The sequence below is a fragment of the Aythya marila genome, assembly GCF_965140915.1.
Source record: "Aythya marila genome assembly, chromosome: 17".
Lineage (NCBI taxonomy): Eukaryota > Metazoa > Chordata > Aves > Anseriformes > Anatidae > Aythya > Aythya marila.
This window is the reverse complement of record NC_139058.1, coordinates 2,844,510-2,868,012: the sequence shown is the minus strand read 5'-3', so window position 1 is coordinate 2,868,012 and position 23,503 is coordinate 2,844,510. Positions and strand designations below refer to the sequence as shown.

Here is a 23,503-nt window from a genome sequence, read left to right as displayed (position 1 = left end):
ACGAGTACTGCAGGGCTGAGCACCGCTGAGAACCCCGGGGAACATTCGTATCTCCGTGTTCAGCCGCGGGTCCGAGCACACCTTGCACAGCAAGGACAGAACGAAACGCCGAGCAGCACAGTAACCCTACAAGGATCGTTATGTGAGAGGAACTCAAGGGGCTGAAATCAGTCACTCGGCACCTTCTCCATCAGTAAGCTCTGTCCTTTGAAGGTGGAAGCCCCAAACACGCACTGATGTGCTTGTTTTTGTTTATTAAAGCCAACGAACCTACTAAAACAAACTTCATGCTTCGGTATCGCAGGGATTACAGGGAGATAGGATGCTCTGGCTCTACCATTTATTTTCTGGCACGACTGACACGGTGACAGAGAGCAGTCCCCACAGGGTCCCTGCATGAGATGGCAACGAGATGCACCTTGTCGGCAGCTTTCTCAGACACCCTGCTGGCAAACAACGGGCAGGGCCGCGTGGGGAACTCCAGTCCCGACATGAGAAGCAGCATAACTCAGGCAACCACTGGTCTGAGCACAATTCACCCAAACTGCCCCAAATCCTTCAGAGCACCAGGCAAGAAGACAACGGAACTGCAGTGGGAGTTGTGGAGGAAGCAGGCTGGGGGAAGGTTCATTATTTACTGAGCTGTACTCACTCTCATTCTCTGAAAATTAAGGGCTGCCATATACATGTATGTGGGCCCACTCTGTATGAAGATGGGTAAGAAAAGAAAGTTCTTTAACAGTGCTTTCAACGCCATTCAAGCAAATGTTTGTCAGTCAACGTCCTTTTGAGAGCCTTGCCCTGACTAATCAGTCCCAGGCTCGCCAAACATACAGAGGTGACTCCAGAGAAAACAATTCTGCAGCATGGATGATGTTTAGATGTGGTCATGGGCTCTTGAACCAGCAGGGAACCATCAAGATCCAGATGTTGGGCTACATCCTGATGGTTACAGTGTGTGCTGGCACGGGGAGGGAAGCTGAGATGCAGGCAATTTTCTGAGCAATTGTGAAAGGAGATGGAACATCAAGATCACAACTCTGCCAAGATGAACAAAATAAACTGGCAAATACCCACTTAATACTGGCTAAAGCACGGTTAAATCACTGAAAGTGCATGACTTGGACCTCTTTCTTAAACATCCACTCAAAGTTCTCCACCTCTAGCTTGTGAAGCCACTGCTCTGGAGAGGACTAAAGCAGCCCTGCTCCTAGGAAGTGCTTGAAAGCAGACTCCCATATGGCATCTTGCCGGGCTCTAGTGGGATGTGTCACAGCGTACGGGGTACGTCACCAGAAGAGCATGCACGATCACACTCCGAACATCTGTACCATCTATCATGTTGTACCCCTTCCTGGGATTTCAAGAAGGGGCCGTTTATTTTTAGGTGGAACTTGGTCTGTGCTTGAAGCTCAGAAAAGTAACGCTACCGTTCTTCCTCCTTCACCCCAAGCTCAACCCCTGGTTGTGAAATTTCATTTTGATTTCCGATTAGAACGTGACTGATCACAAAGCAAGCCTGTGAATCTTGCTGCCACGACTGTGGGCACGCACACCACTTTCATACACAAAGCAGCTGATTTTGCAAGAAGAGACTTTCTGAGCTCTTGTGGTTTACCAAACCGAGTGCCGCGTATCACACTTCCAGGCTCCAAGATTGCGGAATAAGCTTCCACTGCACGTTGCGTACGCCAGCCTTCTTCAGCTGGCTTTGAAGCCTTTTCTACGCAGCTGTTGCACCAGCACTAAAAAAAATACAGGCTCCCCCTTTTACCGTATAAACACATTTTTCCCTCAGACTTTGCCTTACACAGCTCATGTACAGAACCCGCACAGCTGAAGAATTACACCCGATGCAGCAGCAGCACGAAACTAGCAGTCCAAACACAAGATCATGAATTAATACCAATAGTTTCAAATCAGGCCAAATTTCCGTGGTATCAAATCTATCCAGTACTAGAGGACAATTTTAGCCTTATTTAACAAGTACAAGCAAAATGAGGAGTATGCTGGTCTCAGCTTTATTTAAAAACGCATTAATATGCCTATTTTATACAACGTGAAAACAAGATGCAGAAAAGCTAAGCAAGTAATTCAGAGGGATGCTGCGGATAAGGAAGCAGCAAGGCTGTGCTGGTCTTATGGACACAGGGACAGATTCCTCCTATGAGTACCACTTCCAGTACACTACAGATCTGAGCAGAAGTTGTGTCACTACTGGGCATGCACTGCTCACACCGCCTCCGAATTGTACCAGCGGAGAATAATTACCAACCTATAGAGGGCAATGGAGGAAAAGAAAATGAAATAGGTGGGGGGGGGGAAAAGAAAAGAAAAGAAAACGCAACAGCAAACATTAGATAATCTTCTGCATTAAAATCGCGTATTTTGTACGTGTCAGTTAGAGATACTCCAGAGAAGAAACTAGAGCAAAAGGGGCAGATTAAGACCATAAATATAAACAGACTTCTTGAGGTATAATATTTACACACGGGCCATAACAAGCGCTAAGCCTTGAAAGGATGTAAACTTTTGGCCCCTGAGCACAGCTGCGACAGTCAGAAAGGAGCGCATCAATTAAATCAGGCTGCGAACAGCTGCCTCCCCAGTGCAAAGATGGCTTTTGTCAGAGGCATAATTTCCCTCAGCACGGCACAGCAGGCTGACACGAGGGGGTCGCTCCACACAAGCTGCCACCCCTACACCGCAGCACTTTGCCTTCTGACCTCCTCCTGTCTCTCTCCTGTGCCCTGCCCACAGCGTACAGTTTGTGTGGATCAGCGAGAGATCACACCCACCTTCATGTCCTCCAGGAGAGCCTGCGGATCCTCGATGCCTTCCGGAACACACTTCTTGTTCTCTGGAAGAGATTCAAGCTTTTCCACCAGGGCTTTTAAACCCTTCAGTTCAAATTCTGTGAGGTGAGTCCATTTGGTTGAAACTTCTGTAGCTGGAGACCCCGTTGGCGTTTTGGGATAATCCGTGGGGGTCGTGGATTTTACACTGTCGTCTGATTCATTAGACAAAGTTCTTTTTAGGTACCTCATTACTGTGGCTTTCTGTTTCCTCCCTGCACCCTCCTTGTCCTCTGAGTGCGTGCTGTTGGGCGAGGAGGAGCCATCCATCAGGGATTTGGAGTTCTTATCCAAGCTGTCATCCTTTTCCTCTTGGATATGGGCATCACAAGATTCTTCATCCATGTCTAACCACGAATCTGATGAGTAGCTATCTAGGCTGTGTTTTCTTCTTGCATCTGAAAGGTAGAAAAAGAACGCTGAAGCTTTACCCAATATAGTTTGGAACTTAAACACTTGTATGACTGGGGCCAGGAGCTGCCTATTTAGAAGTGGACTGGATAATGCCCTTTGACATTACTCGATAAGCATGCAAAAGGAATGAGCTGCATTCAGCCAATTTTGTTGTTCTTGTTGTTTTTAATGCTGGTTTTGGTTTTTGTTAACATCTGCTCAGTTCAAATGACTGGGAAAAATTAAGGGAAAAATTATGCTTTCTTCAAAACTTCAACCTTCTGTGCCTTCAACTAAGAGTACGCCAAGCTCTTAAGTCACATACAGTCACTTTTCCCACAAACCCAAAAGACCGGATTCAGTAATCTTACAGCTTTAAGATGAAAGTTAGCAAAGAAAGGAGGGAAAATTATGGGGGAAAAAAAAGCGTGTTAAAATGAAGCACATCATCACTTTTACGCGAGCTCTGCACAGCAAAAAATCAACTTCCCAATACTCTCTCTTTGCAAGCACCAATTAGTAAAAACAAGGACTACCACTTGTTACTGCACGCATACCCAGTGCTCTTCTGAGGCAGAGGATTACAGTTCTGCTTATTTCATGTACAAGAAGCCTAAACACACTGAGAAATGCAAGGACTGACACTCACATGATATTGTTTTAATTAAGGCAGTCCCTCATACGTTCTAGGTACTTTTTAGGAAAATTTTTAGGAAAATTTAAATACGAGTTTCCAAGTCCAAAGAACCATTAATCTTAGCTTTATACTAGGTTTCCCCTAAAAATCCCCACTGTTGCCCAACTGCATGCAGTCAAGCAGTAAAAGCAACGTAGGAAACTGGTAGCCAGGACTCTCTAAAGCGCTGCTCTTCCCTTGTTTATTAGACACAATTTCCCTTATTAAGTGAACACCACTGAATGCAGGCTAGCAACAGCAAGAACTTGTGTGGAAAATACAGTTACCACCAGCACCACCCAGTTAAGTCAATGTGGATTTTAACGTTGACTGAAATGGGTAGGAGATGAAGCTGTAGACAAAAACACTCTGCAAGGGAAATGGAAGTCGTACAGAAAAATGAGTTAACATTAATTAAAAGTTTCTTTCATTTATTTTATTTTTTTTTCAGCAAGCCAAAACCCTGAGTACTTTCATGCTTTGCTGTGCAGTAGTTTTGGATCAGGACTAGGTGACTCATGCGTAAGGAAGGATTAAATGAACATTAAAGAAAGCTCAGCATCCGGTTGTTTAACAGCGAGGTTCAAAACAAATGCCAAAGCCCAGTTCCAAACTGGCAAATTGATTCTTGTCACAGAGCAACTCCTTGCCTCTTGCATCTTCTCACAAAACACATGTTGCTTGTCAGCTAGGTAACAAAGATGTAACAGGCAGTGGTAGAGTACCTGTCCTAGGGCAGCTACCCTCCCTGCTTAGCTTTGCAATTTCACAGAAAAGCTCTGTAGGGCCAGGCGCACCTCTGGGCATTAGGGCCTGAGAAAGGAGTTGGCCACTTTATCCCTCAGGGCAAGCATGCCAATGGCACAGCGTGCACAAAACTCAAGGACTTCTGTCCAGACTGCTCCTTCAGGCACATCTGAATTTTTCCTCAGAACCAGAATGGCCATAAAATCGTTCCTGAAAAACATATTTAAGCTGAAATGCCTGTGAAAATACAGCACTCATAAAAAATACCAGCAACCAGCAAGGCTGCTCTCAGCCAAATCCAGCTCCGTGCACAGCAGAGCAGTTTGCTTTGCGTGCTGAGGTGGGGGCACGCAGCGCCCCAAAGCAGCTCCTCCCCTCTGGTCTGTGCTCACACGCCCCCACCAAGCTGCTCTTAGAAAAATAAACAGGATTAGAAAACACCTTAACCAGGACGTTTTAAAAACATGAGGTTATCCAACTTCTTCGACACTGCTTTCTCCTTTGTGCACAGTAGCTAGCACGCTCACCCACCTCAAGGGGCTATGTAATCAGCTTATGTCATTTTCCCATTTTACAGCTGAGGAAACAGATGCTTGGGAGAACGAGTTGCTCATTGTCACACACCAAATCTAGGGCAAAACTGGGAATCAGAGCACAGACTGCTGGATTCAGGGCTGGAGCCCATTCTCTAGGCCACACTGCCTTGGTGAAGCATTTAACAATTAATTGCCTGAAGCACAGAAGCCTAGGCTAGATGGGAGAAGAAGCCAGCAATGAAAGAGAAGCAGGTGAAAGCGGGTACCACTGTGCTAGTGGTACTAGTGCAGTGCCACTGACTGAAATTGGGGTAAAACTCTACAAAGAAAACCGTGCTTTTGTCTTCCTATGCTGTGGCTCTGCTGAACACGAACTGCTGGCTGTAAGTGGGGCAAATCGCAAGCGTAGCCAAAGCTTAAGGAAAGAGAAGGAGATCACGTTATGGAGGTGTGAATAATTTACTGCAAGGAATTCTCAGGCGCTAAGAGAAAACAGCCTTTGAGACAGCGCTCCACTTTTTGTCTCTTGCTCTAATCTAATGAAGCAAAAGGCAAAAGAGGAGAGGAGAGGAGCATCGCAGCATCCTGGGGGCTATTCCCACGGGAAGCAGGCACATGTGGGGCTCAGCAATTCAGCTCTGCCAGCTGCTGCTGCCTGCACAAACCAGGCACTGCTGGCCCAGCTACACCTGGGTACAGATAATCAGCAAGCATAATCACATGCAAAAAATAATCCCAATCTGACCTGAGGATGAATGAACATCACCAAACAAGGGCCAGTTCTTTGCCAGCCTGACAGTTACACGATGACTGGCCCTAACTTTACCCATGGGGATGGGGCTTGCTCATAACCCGAAGTGCATCGGCCCATGCTGGAGCACCAGGGGATTACAGCCCTGTTACACCATCGGGAGCGAGAGTGGACTGCTTTCAAAGGGCAGCAACTGTCTGCTACTGTTGCTAATTTAAAAACAATTAAAAAATTCCAAGGGAATCAATAATGGATGGGTAACTTCAAAGTGAGGAAGTTTCAGTTTGTGTTTCCAAGTGTTTTGGTGTAATGCAACATGCCATGAGTTTTATTTATTCATTGTAATGAAAACAGTATCTGACTCAGAATTATGATGCTGTACACTTATGTCCTACATAAACGAAATCTGCATTTACTTTGTCAAGAAGGGCATTTTAAGCACTATATCGCCAGGGCTCCGCTGACTTGTAGTATTTTAGTTTATGAAGCGTCTCCATGGAAAGGAGCCCCTGCTAAGCACAACTGTGGTTTCTCCTCCTGAGCCACTGCCCCAACCAATACCTGCTCGGGACTCCACTTTCAGAGTGGTTGGCCAGTCCAAGCTCCCACCCAGTTGAGATAGCCCTAAAAGACCTTCAACACTCCCCATTTTGAGGGAATAAAACCACATTACACAACCAATCAATGACAGAACTCAGTGAGGAGAAGCAGCAGCACAGGCTTGACCACAGGACAGAAAGCTAGAAAAAACTGTTTTGTTTTTTTCCCTACAGCAATTCACTTCCCTGTGGTTCTGGGCAAATCACTTAACTTTCCCCACAGTCACCCACTTGTACAAGAAAGATAATTACACACAGTTTCTTTCGTTGCTGAAAAGTGACTTGTATTACAGAACTTAAAAGACAGGGAGGAGGGTGAGGTATGAGTACAAAATCTTTCTGAACTCTTTACAAAAGTCCAGTGTCCATTATCTACCTTGCCATTCCCAGTTTCAAACCTTGGCACTGTGGCTTGGGAGTAGCAGTTCCTATTGGCCTGCTAAAGACAGAAATTACATTTTCATTAGCAGAAAAAAAAAAAAAGGAAAAAACAAAACTGTGCATACTGGAAATGTGTTGCTGTGTGGAGCACCTCATACAGATACCACTCAATGTAGTCCAGTACCTGCCTACCGATAAGCAAACCCATTCCATCCTCTGAGAAGAAGGAGAGGAAAAAAAAAGACGACATGGCTCCTTCGCCATGCCATAGGGCACATTTTCTTCATCCATCAGGCTTAATATATAGTTAGAGCCATCCCGTTAAAATTTTAGCAATGGGAATCTTAAAAGCTGCAGGCTACAGAGAAAGTGGATTTCTGATAGCCCAGTATTTTCTCCCAATTACTCTTTGTCAGCTCACTCTCCAGATCCGTATCTCGCTGAAGGTCAATTGTGGCTGAAAACAACCAGTACAGACTCATTCATGATAAGAGTAAAAATAATGAAGACACATCCCTCCTGAAGCAGCGCGTGTTCAAATCTAGGTGGAAACCCGAATAGGATCCCCTTCTGATTTCAGCTGGCAGGACAAATGTCACAGCTGAGGGGGACAAGGAAAAGAAAAAGGGGGAGAAAGAGATTGTGTGCTTTTACAGCAGCCTGTGATTTCTGTCGTGCCGTCATTCCCCTGAGTGTTTGCCCTTCTGTGGAAGAGATCAGACAAAGAACACTCACTACCTAGGAGGCAACTGCCTGAAATCTCGTCCCAGGCCTGAAGAATGGGAAAAGAAGCCACAGAGCCTTCCTCTGACTCCTTCAGAAGGGCTGGCATTTTCATTTCAGGAGTGGAACACTCCAAGGTTTCAGCCTCACCTATGCTGAGGCTGGTTTTTGTTTTCTGAAGTTCTGAGTCCAGACATTTAGGAAACAGAAATACAAAGAACAGTAAAAATTGCTATATTAGCATATAACTGCATTGGCAGGGGTATCACAGGAATACATTTTCCTGAGTAGGTCTTATCTTGAAAGAGTCACTCTGAATTTGGCAGCCGTCATGCCAGGGTAAATAAATACTACGCGATGAAAACATAACACGAGGGGTCTAAAGATATCCTTAAAGCACAAATCATTATGAACTCAGTTCTGTATTCTCCCAAGATGTTCTCTATCACCACAGTAGTGCCTGTTTTTTTCCCCAAAGAGGAGAACTGGATTTCTATTGACTCTATGAAAGTCACCACCCTGTGAATCCCAGACATCACAGGCAGCATGCTGCTCTCTCTCTGGAGGATGTGTCCTCATCAACTTGTGGTCATCTCTGCGGCTTCTGAGACCCAGTGGGCCCACTATATTGAATGGTTTGTAAGGAAAGAGAGCAGCACAGCTTAGGGGTGGGGAAAAAAACAAGTTCTGGAACCCAAAAGAAAGTTATTAAGTAGACATTCACAACAAAGTACTTCAAGAAAATTAAAAAAAAAAAAAAAAAAAAAAAAAAAAAAAAAAAAGGGAAAAATAAGCAGTAGAAACACTGATTCTTCAAGAGAAGTTTCTGAAAATCAATGCAAGGACATGAAGATTTTTTTCTCTGAAACCAAGGAGGAGAGAAGACAATTAAATCTATTGAGGGGCCTGCAGGGAAGTTAAGTACTTTGTTTCATTACTCTTTAAGGAGAACGACGGGAAATTCTTCGTCAGGGGATACTCTCTCATGGGAAATCAAGGCATTGCTTGCAGATAGGAAAGTCTCTAAGGAAGAGAAGAGCATTTAACAATTTAAGGACCTTAACAGTTCTGAAGAAAAACTTCAAAACTGAAGCAGTGGGGTTTTGGAGTAGCGACTTCATTTAGATCTCCCATCCCATAGCAGGTGAATGATAGCAAGATACAGACCCCACAGGACAAACGAGTGTAATTCAAGGACTGAAGTTCACGGAGATTTATTTGAGTCAAGAGGCTGGACACTGAGACCAGGTAGAAGAAAGACAAACAAGTATATGAAACAGTATTACTCAAGCAAAACAAAACATCACAGCTTTGTCAAGGTAAATGATGTCCCTTTACTCCTGCAGAGAATTTGATAAATGCCGTAGTGAAAGATCCAGCAGGAGATCTGGGCTGTTGAACTGCAATCTCCAGCTAAATAATTATTTTAAGGTTAAGATTTTGCTAAGAAATAAAAAGCGAGTGCCTGACAAAGTAGGAATCTGTCACTCCTGGAGAGAAAGGCCCTGGATGTCAATGTCAGAGATTTTATCAGCATGCTAATACCCTGAAGTCAAGAGACAGCCGGCAGGTGGATGAGCCACACGCTGTCAGCAGATACCACTTGAGCACACTGCAGGAACCAGTTCATTCAAGACAGCACCAACAGCCCAAGGTCTGCCAGGCAGGCACTCCAGCACTGAGCTGGCACTAGCAGCCTTGCAGCAGGGCTGCAGGTGAGATCAGCTCATTGGTCCTACCGATAACAAACGTGTTCCTTTTTGGGGAGGATTCATTTCAGTCGGGTCACTGAGCTGATTCAGCTCATGGGGCAGCCACACGACCTCGAGGGTTCACAGAAGAGATTCATCTTATGAGAGCAGCATGTTTCTTGTATTAGCTTGGAACGACCATAAAACCGCACTGAATCAATATGTAAACAGTTTAATATTCACCTTCCAGCAGGCCAACAACCAAAGCCACCACAAAGAGGCAAGAAGACCCAGAAACTGCTGCCAATGTTGCTTTTGCTGATGCCTTTGCGGTTGACACTCTTTAGTCATGCAGAACAATCTTTTTCCCTCTAGATGCTGGACAACTGCAGTTCCCAGTGAGCTTTTGTATGATTTCAGCCTCTCTCAGCTAGTAACCGGACTGAGACACACTTCATGGGGATCACCAACCCATTATCAGTAATCACTGAGCTGGGCTTCAATTCACACTGGTCATTTAGCTGGAAAAGGTCCTGTCTCAATATCCTGAACCATCCACTCCCCACATCTAATTTGCTCTGCAATTACACCTCGGTGATCTGGCACCCTCACCCTGCCACCAGGAAGAGCCTCTTCTCATGCCACTGGTTTTCACTACGGGAGGTTGGTTCTGCATTTTCCAAGGCACACAGTTACCAGCTTTGTTGCTGCTTTTTTGAAGAGCAGATCTGAAGGGCTAATTTGTCCTTTGCTCTAGGATGACCCTACATCACACTTCTTCCACATGGAATTCCTGCTTTACTAATCCCTTCTGATCAGGGACTCATGGAGCAAAGACACAAAATGTGTACTACTCAAGTTCCCAGGGACCCCAAAAAATTCTCTGGCTGATCTACATGGCCTTTTAGGTCCCTTAAGTCAGTCTTGGACAGAAAATATGTCTAGAGTGGGGCTTATGGGCTTATACGTTCTTCAACCCCTACTGAAGATTATGCTAGAGCAATCATTTCCCTCCTGTCCAGAGCAGTTCCACACAGTCCAAGTTCACTCCAACTGGCATCTTGGGGTGGGAAGCACAGAAATACTTTAGTTCTCCTCCAGACTTAATACGTATCAGTGAAGATTTAGCTGGTGCTCATGTTCCTTTCAGCCATTCTGTGCTTAAAAGCAGGGAGGTAACATGGCCTGCTGCCTTGTTCCAACACAGGGATGGAAAAAAGGGCAGTTCAGAAAGGCAGCAACTGGAATTGCAACACACTGATGTAAAGCTCACAGCAGCACCAAGCAATGCCTTCCCGCTGCAGGCACGTCCATCCATCTCTGCTCTGGTCCATTTTCAGCTGTTTTAAAGGTTTCTTGACCTCCCTGCACTGAGGTTATAGATCATGTAGATTTGTGTAGGTGTTTTCTTGGTTTTGGTATTCTCTTGAAGCAGAAGTCAGTCACCAAACAGACAGAATTGAAGTCAAGATTTAAAAAAGGAGAAGAGAAAGAAGCCAGGTATAGTGACTGTGGAGCGTTCTGTGGAGGAGACACGCTATAAAAGGACTAAATATCCATCCTACCAGAGCACATTTGCAACGCACACATTTCTGGCTACTAAGGTACTGTGCCAAACACAGCAGTAAATCCTCAACTGTTTGGCACATCACCTTAACACAAACAGTACTGAAACCAAGAAAGAGATGCATCCAAAAATTGTTTTTTCTAGGATCCACTTGCTAAGGAATGCTCAATAAATATCATTCAAAGTAAGTTGGTACTTCATGAAAATGCTTCAGAGCCAAAACCTCCCCACCTCAAAATAAAGAAACAGTTCACCAGAATTTCCACAATTCTCCAGTGCAATTTAATATCTCTGCAGAAACCAAAGCAACCAAAGCCTAAGGTGCTAGCATCGTTTCTGAACACGCGCTCGGAGGACTCGCTCACCAATTAACACCGGGCTCACTCACCAATTAACACCAGGCTCACTCACCAATTAACATTGATTCTCTCTGGTACTCTTTGCTGAGGTGGCAGCGCTGGGTCACACAGGACACGTATCTCTCCAGAACATACCAGCACATTTCATAGTAGAAAGGATAACGGAATTTGGCGTGCACCTGAAAGCAAGGTTGAGACCGTCAGTCCACGGGGAAGGGAGGAGAAGTTTGCAGCACAAGGGCCAGCCATCATTCTCATCGTGTTAGCACGAGCACACACAGTATGCAGCAGGGGGAGGGGAGGGCGGGGGGAGCCGCGTGAGACGGATGCCTTCAGCATACAAAGCGAGGAGGCCGCCTGCCTGCCTGCCATGATAGCATCATTTCTTGGTTCACTAATTTGTATCCTCTTGGGGTGGCGGGAGAGGAAAGGGTTTGTGTTCTTGTGAAATCATGAAACTGATGGATGGCCCCCACGGCATTCTTTACCTTCTGTGTAAACATAGGGTGGTCACATACAGATGTTAGTCACTAAAATCCAAGTTAAAACAGAAGTGGTTTATTTCATTTCCAAAGCACTAGCACATGATTATATTATCATCATTTTTTTTAAATCAAAATGGCAGCACTACCTAAAATGACTCAAGCAGGAAATACATCTTTTTCCAATTACCACCTTCCCAACAATTTGATTAAACAAACGAACAAACACAAATTCTTGATGATTAGTATACACATTAAAAGCAAAAATCCCTTTTGTGGTTTACACCTCGCATTTTGGTAGGGAGCTAACTTTTGCTACAAACAAAACTGAAAGCGGGATTTTGACAAAAGACTGTCGAGCTGCGCATTTTTTCTTTCATCCCAGACCTGTTTGTACACAAAAATCTTAATCTGTAATGGTATGCATTTGTGAGATCATTTCAGATTCAGAAGAAAACGAAGTGGGTTTCCTCGTCTTCCCCAATAGTTTTCTATCCATGGGAGGTCACTGTACCAAGGAACAACCTAGGAAGGTCCCCAAATGCAAGAACATAGAAATATTGGTTGTGATTTGTTAGAAACGGATGCCATGCATCTTGCCTGCACTTGTACTTGCTCTGTACGCTTCTTTTTCTCTTGGTGACACAGAAATTGCATTTTGCAGGTTTGCATGCATGCATTGTGCTGGTATTTAAGAATCGCTTTAAGGCATTTTATGGATTTTAACTGCTCCCCTAGCTAAGAGGTGTCCACCCACGTTTAATGAAAAGCTGGACTGCACTAGAAGGACCATTATCTTAACTGATTGAAAACAAAAACCACCACCCCACCACACATCACCCAAAAAGCTGTGAGGTCTAAAGAGACCCACTACTGCAACACCTGGAAACTCAGATCCAGCTCTGCAGAGCAGGCCCAGTCTGCACATCTGCCTGGTGACACCAGCATCCACTCGGCCACGCCAAAGACACAAGAAGGCTCAAAAACTGTCCCCAACATGGGCAAAGAACCTGCCTCTGCTCCCACAGGGAGCACAAGCACTTTCAGCAGTGAAACAACATGTAATTAAGGGAGAACACACTGCGTCATCCCACTAAATGTATCACAGTGTAGGACTTCGATATTCCATGGCAATTCCCCAAAGTTAAGATTTCTTAAATCCTCCACAAGTGGAGCTGGCAAATCTGAACTGTGTGGTGCGATGGGTCATGCATCCAGCAATGCTGCAACTTTTCATATGTTTCCCTGATGTTTGTTATAAAGAACAGACACCAAAGGAAAAAAAAAAATGGAAAAAATAACCAACCAACCAACCAGAATCCCCCTAAATGTGAGAACATTTAACCCCAGGGCCTTTTTGCAGTCGAGAATTTCTTTCCTTTGGTTTTGTTATTTGTCATAAAGAAGAGCTCGAGTCACGTATCACTATTACGGAACACAGGGGAAATTAGCCATGCTAAAATATATGCTAATAAAGGAACTCAAATTTTTCCAAGAGAGCACTGCAGGAAACAAAATTTGCAAAGAATTGACTTACAAACAGGAAGCCGCCTTCCACCCCTCAGCCTTGCCTTCAAAAGGTTTTCAGCCACATGCCTGGGAATATTAAAGACATCATTGCTCAACATTTGTTGACAGATTCTGAGCTTCACCAAATTTAGTTGTTACCAATGTTAATTCAATGTGAAAGACAAGGCAGTAATGCATGCAGTGCTCCCATTATGTATATCAATCTTTAATATTCAATTTGAGTTCCTAATTGCCTCACTATCAATGTTCCAACCCACAGCAAATCCCTCCATGCCTCTGTAATTCACTGTTTGCCTGGGAAGGCTCTGCCTTTGCAAGCCTTCTGAACTAAGAGCTACCACATCCAACACGAGGTGCTGTGCAGAGACCTGCCGTGGCCTTCGCCATTAGAGTAAGTCCAACAGAGCTTTAAAATCTTTTAAAATTTGCCTTATGAAGAAGCACAGGGAACATTATTTACGATAGCCTTGAACGTTTCTTAATTGATGGGTGTGAGCTGTGTTACATACAAGTCTGTAATTTTTCCATTGTACAGTCACGGTCAAACGAACTCTTATTTGGGGGGAAGTTAGGTGATCATTTAAAAGTGTCCTACCTGATACAGACTCTGCCAGAGGACTAAACCCCCTACCAGCAGGGAAATAGACTACATCTAACCAGCATTTCCAGCTCTAACTTCTATGATTAATAATTTACAATCCACAGAATAATTTTTTAAAATTATTCCTGTACAGTGAGAAAAATCCTCTCTGGAGTATGATCTATTTCAAAGTGAAATACTTTTAGAGACCTGTACCTCCCTCCAAAAACAACAACAAAAAAAAACGTAGGAAGTAAGGCACAAAGTTTCCCTACAAAATCATTTCTCTTCCACAATACCCATTAAGATTTTGTTACAAGTACAAACTCTACTTGTGTTTAATCACTCTAATCAGAATCTTGAAAAACAACATTCGATTATTTACAAAATAATCCATCTATCCACTTTAGATATTATCCAAAGTTCCAAAAAACCACATCAGTAGCAAACACCGTCATCTGTGAGTGACCACCTTCCAGATGTATTTTGAGTGCTCCTGTCCCCATCCATGTTCCAGTCTTTTAACGCCGTTAAATTTAGACGAGTTGGGAGTGAGTTTGACACATTCTTCCTCTTCAGTAATACCGAGCTGTAACACCCCTGTGCCAAGATGATGAATCTCTGCATGGCAGCCTGCTTTGCGGTTATTCAAGCTGGTCTAGCAGAGAGCTAAACAGCTTGGCCTATTTGACTAGCTGTTAATTGGCCTCTAGGAAAGCCAGACTGCAAAATGAGAGTCTCTACAAACTGTAAGGCTGGAGAATATTTGTTTACCTCAATTGCACATTAGGAGCTGTTTCCAACAATAGACATGTTTTTTATTACTCCTTAAAACTATTTTTAAATGGCTATAACCCTCTTAAAAAGTCTCCTAGGGATTTGAGAAATTAAGCTAGAATAAGCATGACAAGTATATAAACTAGGCAATTTTATCAGGCTGTAAATCAGCATTACCGTTTCAACCATGTATTTATTCTTGTCTTAGCTGCTAAGACAATAACAACTACACCTAGCATAAAAATGACTTTGAATATCAGCAATCAAAGATGATTAAGCATTATATAGCAGCTTTAAACACAGCGAAACCTCCATAAAATTGCTCTCTGCAAAATGAAGAAGGGAAACACACCTGTATTACACTTTGATTTGAGCGTGGCAAATTACTTCGTCAATCACATCGTGTAATTTACTTCTGTGCTATACACAATGGAAAGATCAATACTGATGAGAAACTCATTTGCAGTATGTTCACACCGCCAAATTTGTGTGAACTACATACTGTACTGAGTCTGCTATTCTAGCTCCTGTATGAATAAAATTATTTGAACAAAGAAATTACAAAATTTGGTTGGCAAAGCAAATAAAGTAGTACACACTGGAATTCTATTTTGAAAACATTTGCCCCTTCAAGATTCCTGCGTGATATTTTTAGTTGTTTCGTGCGTTATTATTTCTAAATAACAGTATTGATTTTTCTGCCTCTTTCTCATCAAACTTCTGCATGCTTTAGTTGCAAGTCTTCTATTTTCTGTCTTGAACTTCTTGCTAGTCTTTGGCTGTTCACACAGCATTGTTATTATACAGCTGCCCACAAGCACAAGTTTGTGAACAAAGGCCTGGGGTTGGGCAAGACACAGCGCTGGCACAGCAACATACAAGTGCTGAAACTTACTGTAAAGTTGTGGAAGTTCTGGGTTGTTGGCTTTCATTAGTCTCTTTTAAAGCACTCAAGTATTTCTTGGAGGGCAAATTATAAAGAACTGCAGATACTTTGAAGAAAAATAAATCAAACCCAACAAGAGTAACGGTCTGATTTGGGATTTCCAAATGTTACAGAACCCCTTTCCAAAAGATGGTGACAGGACATTTTTGAAGAGGCAGACATCACACCCACAGAACCTTCCCACAGGATCACGGTAGTAGTGACTTTTCAAAGACACTTCACTGTAGCTGCCCAGTAAGATCCTGAAAGTTACCAAAAAACTAACGGGGCCGCCTGGTATAAAAGCTCAGGAGATCAAAGCTGCCCCCAGTTTCCCAAGCAGAAGGACCTGACATGAAGAAGCACTGCTGAGCAGTTGCAATTCTAATAAAATGTGCGTGGCTTTGGGTTGCTCAGGTCCTGTGGGAACAAGATGCCAGCTCTCCTTATATCAGGAAAAAGAGCATTTCCCTTCCAGACATCACTGGAAATAAATAAATTGTCTTTTCCATTCCAGTTAGCTGTGCTAGCACCCTTCATGGCAACAACACGCCTCTCCTTTGAGCAGCTGCAGCACGTATCCAGTGTGTATTGCTGGTTCTTACTTACAGCCACTCTAAAAACCTTCCTGTGCTGAGCTCCTCTATTGAACTTAGCCACAGTTCAACTCTGGCCGCCAGTCCTTTTTCTGAAGGACTCCTACAGCTCATCCCATCGCCTTTCACTCTGCAAAAGAAGCTGGTGAGTCCCTTCCTGCTTCTGCCATCCCAACTTTTTCCTGGTCCAGTCCTTATACTCTTTATTTACTTATTTATTTTTAAGATATTTCACATTCTTGCCTTGGGAACACCTATTCAAAGCCAGGCTGAGCTCTACTCTGGCCTTTATGGCCTTTCCCTCTACTTCTGCCCTCTGCTGCAGTCCCTCTGTTCTAATTCTTCCGAATTTCAGCTTCTGCCTTCATCTGCCTTCCACCAGGAATTCATTCTTCTACTTAAGATTCCTTCTCTTCATTACAATCACGGCAGGAAACCAATCTCTCCCACCACCGCTTTGCAGTGTGGAGACTAACAGGCCCCGTACCCCTGCGAAGCACGGGAGCACTCTGTTCCCGACACAACACTGGCAGAGAGAGGCTTGAGGGGAGGACACCCTTCCTCTCACTGAGCCAGAGATGCCTTTCGAAACAACACGTATTTGTCTCGGACTAACGCACTGTCACTGCAAGCAAAGGGATTTGGGGCAAAAGCCCACTTGGAGCCAGCTCTGTGCCCTCTTGTAGAGGTGAACACAATGAGCTGACGTTCAACACACACCATTTTAAGATTTTTTAGTGAAGAAGCATCACAGCTTCCCGCTGTGTGTTTTGCCAGCCCAAATCTCCACAAACGCTTGACCTGGCACCTGTGCTTGCAGTCTACCAGCACTGTCACAGTGCAGCGCCTCCAAAATAGCCAGCCACAAAAAGCCCCATCTAAATTTGTACACATACTGGTCCGTATTTACATCAAAATGCTGTGATTGCCTTACACGGTTTATTTAATAGCCTAGTAAAAGACTGGCACTTCCTTCAGATGCTGCTGCTTCATGGAACTGCAAAGCATATGACAGCTAGGTGTCAAGCTTATTAATCAAGGGCATAATTTTCACTCCTCATGAGGCTGCACAGAAACCTCCTCCAGATGTAATGCTCTGCTGCAGCCAGGTGAACATCCCCATTCAGACTAATGCCCCTGCCCAGACTCTTGTTAGCCCCATGAAATTTTTGCATTCTATGGAGTCATTGCAGAAGAAAATCCTGAGAAGCACAGAAGATGATGTTTCATAGTAAACTCCTCCACAGCTTTCTCAGTTCAGCTGCGGACAGTAAAACCATCCTTGTCCCATTATTCTCCAGCCCTGGTATCCATTCCAGGAGGTTAGCAGGAGTGTACTGGTACAAAGGAACTGCCCTGTAGAGGTCAATATGCTTGTGTGCACGAGGGAGTTTGTTTATAAAGGTTAGCAGGCAGACAAAAGATACAGAATGGGCATGGCTGTTGGAAGTAGGGAAAAACAGATGAGTAAACATCACTAAAAATCACCAACATTTGAAAGTCTCATTATTTCATGTTTGCCTCCCAACAATTCTGGCATGGAGATCCCATCAGTTCTTGTTTCTCAGAAAGGAAAAGCGGGGGAGAGAGAGAAACGGGCAGACCACGGTCACAGAGTTAAGAAGAGAATCAAGTATCCTTACCCTTGTTCTGTCCTCAATTTCATAGATGCGAAGCTGCATGGGAACATTAAAGCTATGCAGGATATTTCCACCAAACACCAGAGAATCTACTGGAGTATAAACCGCATGTATCCACCCTAGAGAGGGAAAGCAAAGAACTGAGAATGCCTCGCACTATGTAGCATCACAGAGCAATTTACAATCACATTTTAACAACCCCATAAACCCCGTTCTGAGGGGGGAAGAGAAGTTAAGTAGCGAAAGGTTAAATAGTATGCTCATAGCCACTCTAAGACTAATAATAGCAGAAGGCATCTTATGATGCACAGTCTCACAACCCTCTGTGTGTTGAGTTCTTCTATTTATCCACAGAACGGTTTCAGTGTTTACTGAGAACACGCAAGCTTGTGACTCAACCACATCCATGACTAAGAAGCAAACTCAGCCTGCTCAGTACACTTGGCGCTCAGATGATCTCCTGGCACCTCCACTAGGGCTGCAAATCATGTTGGTGGTGCTGGTGGGCTCGGGCTGCGCAACTGGACTGAGTCACATCAAACTTCTGCCATGCCAGCTCTGGCGCACACGTCTCCAGGTGTCAACAATTTCAGGTTATTGCCAGCCCTCCTTCAGGGGTGAAAGTTTTATGTTCTATTATCAACTTCCTGAAGCAGCAATTGGAAATCTTCCTCACTGCCAGCCCCAAGTTAAAGGACTTAACATTTCTAGTACCTGAGCTGACTGTTCTGACCCTATCCTGGAAGGGCCTGAATTCATTTCACGGGCTCCAAAGTGAGGGAAGAACTTTCTGCCATAACAAATCCAGATGTAGCAATTCAGGCAGCCACACACAGCTCGTCCGCTTCTGCATTGTTTGCTTGGTGTGCCAGCAGCCAAAGGCCTGGCTATGCAAGACTGGAGCCTCTGATCTCTGTGGTGAAAGGATTGATCCTGCTAATGATCTGGGCCCCGTGGAGACCTGAGGCTTTTTTTTTCCTGATTTTTAATGAAAAGTATTACAGTTTATAAACCAGCAGATAAAAGCAACATCAGGGACAGTCAATTTTCTCCTAACTGGGCAGCACTTTCCATTAAAGCTCTGGTGGCTTTCCTTCACTTCAAGATCATTGAGGGAGCAGGAAAATGCTGCTCTGCCTAAAGGGCTTTCCAGCAAGCAGCCACGGGAGCCTTTTGCAGCAATCCCTAGACCCTGAAGGCCTGCAGAGGCACACCTGAGAAGTCCCCGAGCCCCAGCAGATGGCAGAACTGCAGCTTTCATTTAAGGGCGTATTAGTAGGAGAGTCAGGAAGGAAAAGAAATCAACATGAGAATTTTTTCCCTGGAAACATCACTCTGGATACATTTTTTCCTGAATGTTAACATCACAGAAAGGTTGAGGTTGGCTGAGACCTCTGGGGGTCACCTGCTCCAAGCCCCCCGTGTGAGCCAGGCCACCGAGAGCTGTGTGCCCAGGACCATGTCCAGGCAGCTTTGGAGTATCTCCAAGGATGGAGCCTCCAGAACCCCTCTGGGCAGCCTGTCCCAGTGCTCCGTCAGTTCACAACTCTGACTCCACGTGGTAAATGGGATGCAGAGAAAAACGCAGGTGGCTCGTGGTGCTGACAGCTCTAGGTATTGCATCTTTCCTGCTCCTGTTAGTGTAATTTCAGCTACAAGCCACTTACTATCATCCAGCACGTTTATTACTTCCAAATCAAGAACGACCAACTAGAAAGGATTTTTTTTTCCCTGTAAGGGTAGTACAGCAACCATGCATGTCAATAACATGAAAACACTTCACAGTTAGAGCAGTTCATCACCTCACATGAAATACATCAATCAGCCTGTACTAAGAACAAACTACTGCAAAATAAATGATACTCCCGATCCTAGTCTTTGGGAAGGAAAAAAGATGCAAGGTGAAGGAATTTGGGGCTACTGCTTCCACGAGGTATCAAAGACTTCTGCAGTTTAGGGGTTGCTGGGTCCCCAAAGCTGATTTATTGGATAGGTGGTACAACTCAGGGTCAATTTGTGTGATAATTCAGCTTCATTGCCAGTTCCAGGGGTGAACAAGCTGAAGCTCCAACAAGTGCAACGACTTATCCATGGCCACAGGGCTGAGCGGTGGCAGAAGACAGGCCACAAGCAGCCAGCTAGCAGCAGGACACTGAGGAGCCCTCGCCACTTGTTTACACCACACACCTCCCAGCATAAATCACTCAATGTAAACACAGACTGACAGATGCAACGAGGTATTTTAATGGAATCATCAACATCATTCTAAATACAACCTGTTACCAGAGACTCACAGCTCAAGTAAGAAGAGTAACTGAGCTCTCTAGACACGTAGGAAAGGTAGAAAGGTAAAATCCTTCATTTTAAGAAGAAATAAAATGAAACACCATCAGTGCTATTGTTCTTCAAGTGTCTGTTTTTAATATAACCCCACAGCAGCCTCTTCCTACAAATTTTATTTCCTCAGTGAAAATTTCACACTGGAGTGCAATCAATTTCATTTTTTTCTTTGCTCTTTGGGTTTCAGTCTCATCACACCTTCTCTGACCTCTCAACTCTGTCCCCATTAAATGTCACCGTTAACAGCCTCTAGACTTCCTTAGTAGCAGTCCCAATATAATTGAGAGAAGCTAGAAAAGACCAATAAATGCCTGTAGCCAATGCTCAAAAAAAGCAAAAACAAGTGTCCCAGACCTGACAAAAACTCAACAGAAAGCTTAATGAGCATAAATGTAGTTTCAATGTTGTCCTTACAGAAAAGATGGAAGAGGTGCAAACTAAAGTCTTCACTAAAATATGTGAGAAAACCTCTGGTTCTGCAGATCATACACTGAATTTCCTACTTATGTTTCCAAACCAGGTAGCTACTCATTTAACAAACAATTAGTACCTTCAACTGACAGATGCAAACTCCTGACTTATGAACTAAGCATTAGGACCTTCAAGACACACGTATCTCTAGTAACTAGACTGAAAATACTGTTTTGTTTTTATGACACAGTTCTCAGTATTTTTTACAATATAGTTCTCAATAATAAAGCACTGAAATCCACCAAAAAGCCACCAGGAAAAAAAAGTTAAAATAAACCAGTGACCAAGCAACACATAGACAGCCTTTTACCGTAAAGCCCTTGGAAGTCAAGTTCCCCACTCCTACCTAAAGCAGAGAGTAAGACAATTTCCACGCGTGGCTCTCAGGGATGAGAAAGGACAATGCCGTGGGTACTGTCCCTTCGTGGAGAAACAATGTGGAAGCATGGAGCTAGGGACACAGCCAAGCCCCAGGGACACCCTAACATCTCCAGCAGTTCATTTGCTCCCAGAGGGAGGATCCAGCCCACAGCCCCTCTACCAGTGAGAGGATGCAGGCCTGACAGAGGAGTCACCTGCTGGCAACACAGATCTTGGCCACCCGGCTGCTGAGCATTCTTCAGTCACACTGCGTCCCAAAATAGTCTCAGCTCGCCTGAGGAACACTGAATATTGAGACTGCAAAGAAATGAACACAAAGAGGTGTGTTCCAGGGACGCGGGACACTATGTGCAAGATTAGACAAAAAAAAAAAGAGAGAGAAGTGACAAGGTAGGAAAAACCAGAAAGATTGGCACAGAAGCTACAAGGGAAAAGAAAATCTCCTGTTCTAATATTAACAAGTCTGTGTACAGAGACAAACTGAAGACACCAGTACCAGAAGTAGGAGGAAAGAGACGAGCAGGAAACACTTCCCATGAGCATTGTATATTGTGAAAACGAGCTCTGAGAGCAGATAAACTTGGATGGCACATGCCATTAATTTCCACAGCTTCGATGCAAGCACGACTCAGAAATAAACTGTGAGGAGGATGAACGCTCACTGTGACCACTTGCTAACAAATACACCCACGTTGGAAGCTTCCCAATTATGGAGGCTTGTAAAGAGGAAGAGAGACCTCCAGAGGTGTGTGTAATCCCTAAGACAACAATGAAGGCCAAGGGGACTGCTTTGATATCATCCACATCAACACACCCTGCATGTCTGACTTCAGCTACGCCGGTATTTTGCTGGACGGACTGACAGGTCTGTTGACATGTATATGGTCACATCACCATGTCTATGGTCACATCTGCTCACCTGTGTCTGCATCTTTCAGCTCTCACAGCAAAATTTTTTCCACGCAGCCTCCAGCAGAGACACCTCTGAAGGGAGTCATCAATTCTCTCCTCCGCAGCTGCTTTCTACTGTCTACATCAACTCAGGTACTGCTGCACAACCCTGCATGTTCCATGGGTTAGCGCGAGACAGGAGATAACATCTCTCCCCTTGGCAGCATTCCCAAACCCAGAAACCTCTCTCTGTCTCTGTTCCTCTCTCTCAAAAAAGAAAAAAAGAAAAAAAAAAAAAAAGGAAAAGGAATGCAACACAGAATACAATACCACAAATTTAATTTCATCCTTAGCGCTAAAAAAGCACTGGAGCGTTATCAGAAGAAAGGGTTTAAGGGCAGGAAAAAAATGCTAAAGTCAGAGGAATAAGATATTGTTAATTTTTGGTTGAAAGACACAAAAAAAAGCAGCACCTGCTGAACATTATCTAAAGCTACTGCTAGATTGCACAGATGTGACACCTACTGTGTGGCCTCAGGGATGAGTCAATAAAGAGAAACCTTCCTCAGAGGTGACTGGTTTCAAACCAGCCTGTTGATACCAGTTCCATTTGATCCCTGTTTGGTGAGGCCGAACCCCAACTGCAGCAGACGCCGCTGAACCAGCACCCGTTGTCTAAGAAAGAGGCTAACGAGCAACTGAACGTGGAACCAGCCACTGTGATCTTTCTTGTTGCAGCTCTTGATGATTAATGAGCATTTCTTCCTTCCCAAAACACCCCTAGCTTATGAAGTAAAACCAGCATTGGGCAGGAATCTTATTCAGGAGACTCAGAAATGCCCTCAGCTGGTTTACAGTTAGAAATTATTCCACTGCTACTAAGGTACACACGAATATTTAGATGTTATCATCTCTAGCAAATCAAGGAGGTAAAATTAACAGTAAAAAAAGCTTTTCTTAAGAGTTAAAAGAAAGATACTATCTCATTATCTTCTGAATTTTATAAAACAAGTATTATTAAACATTACAAACTTGTTAGAAGATTTCAGGGCCCTGTAAATTCCTGCTATATCTTCAAGAATGGAATCGTCCTTCCGAGAATAATAAAGCAGAACATGAATTTATCAAGAAAGCTACAGAGCAAACGGACCACAAACACCAAGCCAAAACCATGGTGCATCCATTTCCAGTAGTAACTGAACAGGTATTTTGCTCTGTGATATACATACATACATATTTTCCTGTGATTCTACAGCAACTTTGTCTGGAAAAGCAAAAAATATGTAAACAAATTTTAAAAAATAATAATCAAAAGTGACAAAAGACATGTCCTTACGGGGAAGGATGCCAAGAAACCAGATATAATTTCTCAGACCTCAAAAGAATAATGATTGGGTCACAGTAGTACCCATAACCAAGTATATCAAGGAAACATCATCCTTACATTTTTAGAGTAAAAAATTAATGATTTTTGTCCCCAGTAATACAAGTAATCCAGCAATTCTCAATCTTACATAATTTGATAAGAATCAGGTAGAGCACTGCAGAGGAACAGAACTAAAATCCAACATTATGCTGTCACCTTCCATCTGAAAGTAGCCACTTGAGGCAA

General features: G+C 43.9%; 1 protein-coding gene across 15 annotated transcripts in view; it reads right to left on the bottom strand.

Annotated features, from left to right (window-relative positions):
* KDM2B (lysine demethylase 2B) overlaps positions 1-23,503 on the bottom strand; it is a 101,144-nt gene that overhangs the window by 40,274 nt on the left and 37,367 nt on the right. For 14 of the 15 annotated variants that reach the window (XM_082773841.1, XM_082773851.1, XM_082773848.1 and 11 more), the window contains 3 exons: positions 17,812-17,927; positions 11,331-11,457; positions 2,799-3,253 (listed from right to left, as the gene is read on the bottom strand). In XM_082773841.1, coding sequence (XP_082629967.1) covers positions 2,799-3,253; positions 11,331-11,457; positions 17,812-17,927 — 698 coding nt within the window. The remainder of the gene's footprint in view (positions 1-2,798; positions 3,254-11,330; positions 11,458-17,811; positions 17,928-23,503) is intronic. The other variant, XM_082773852.1, reaches the window with a different exon arrangement.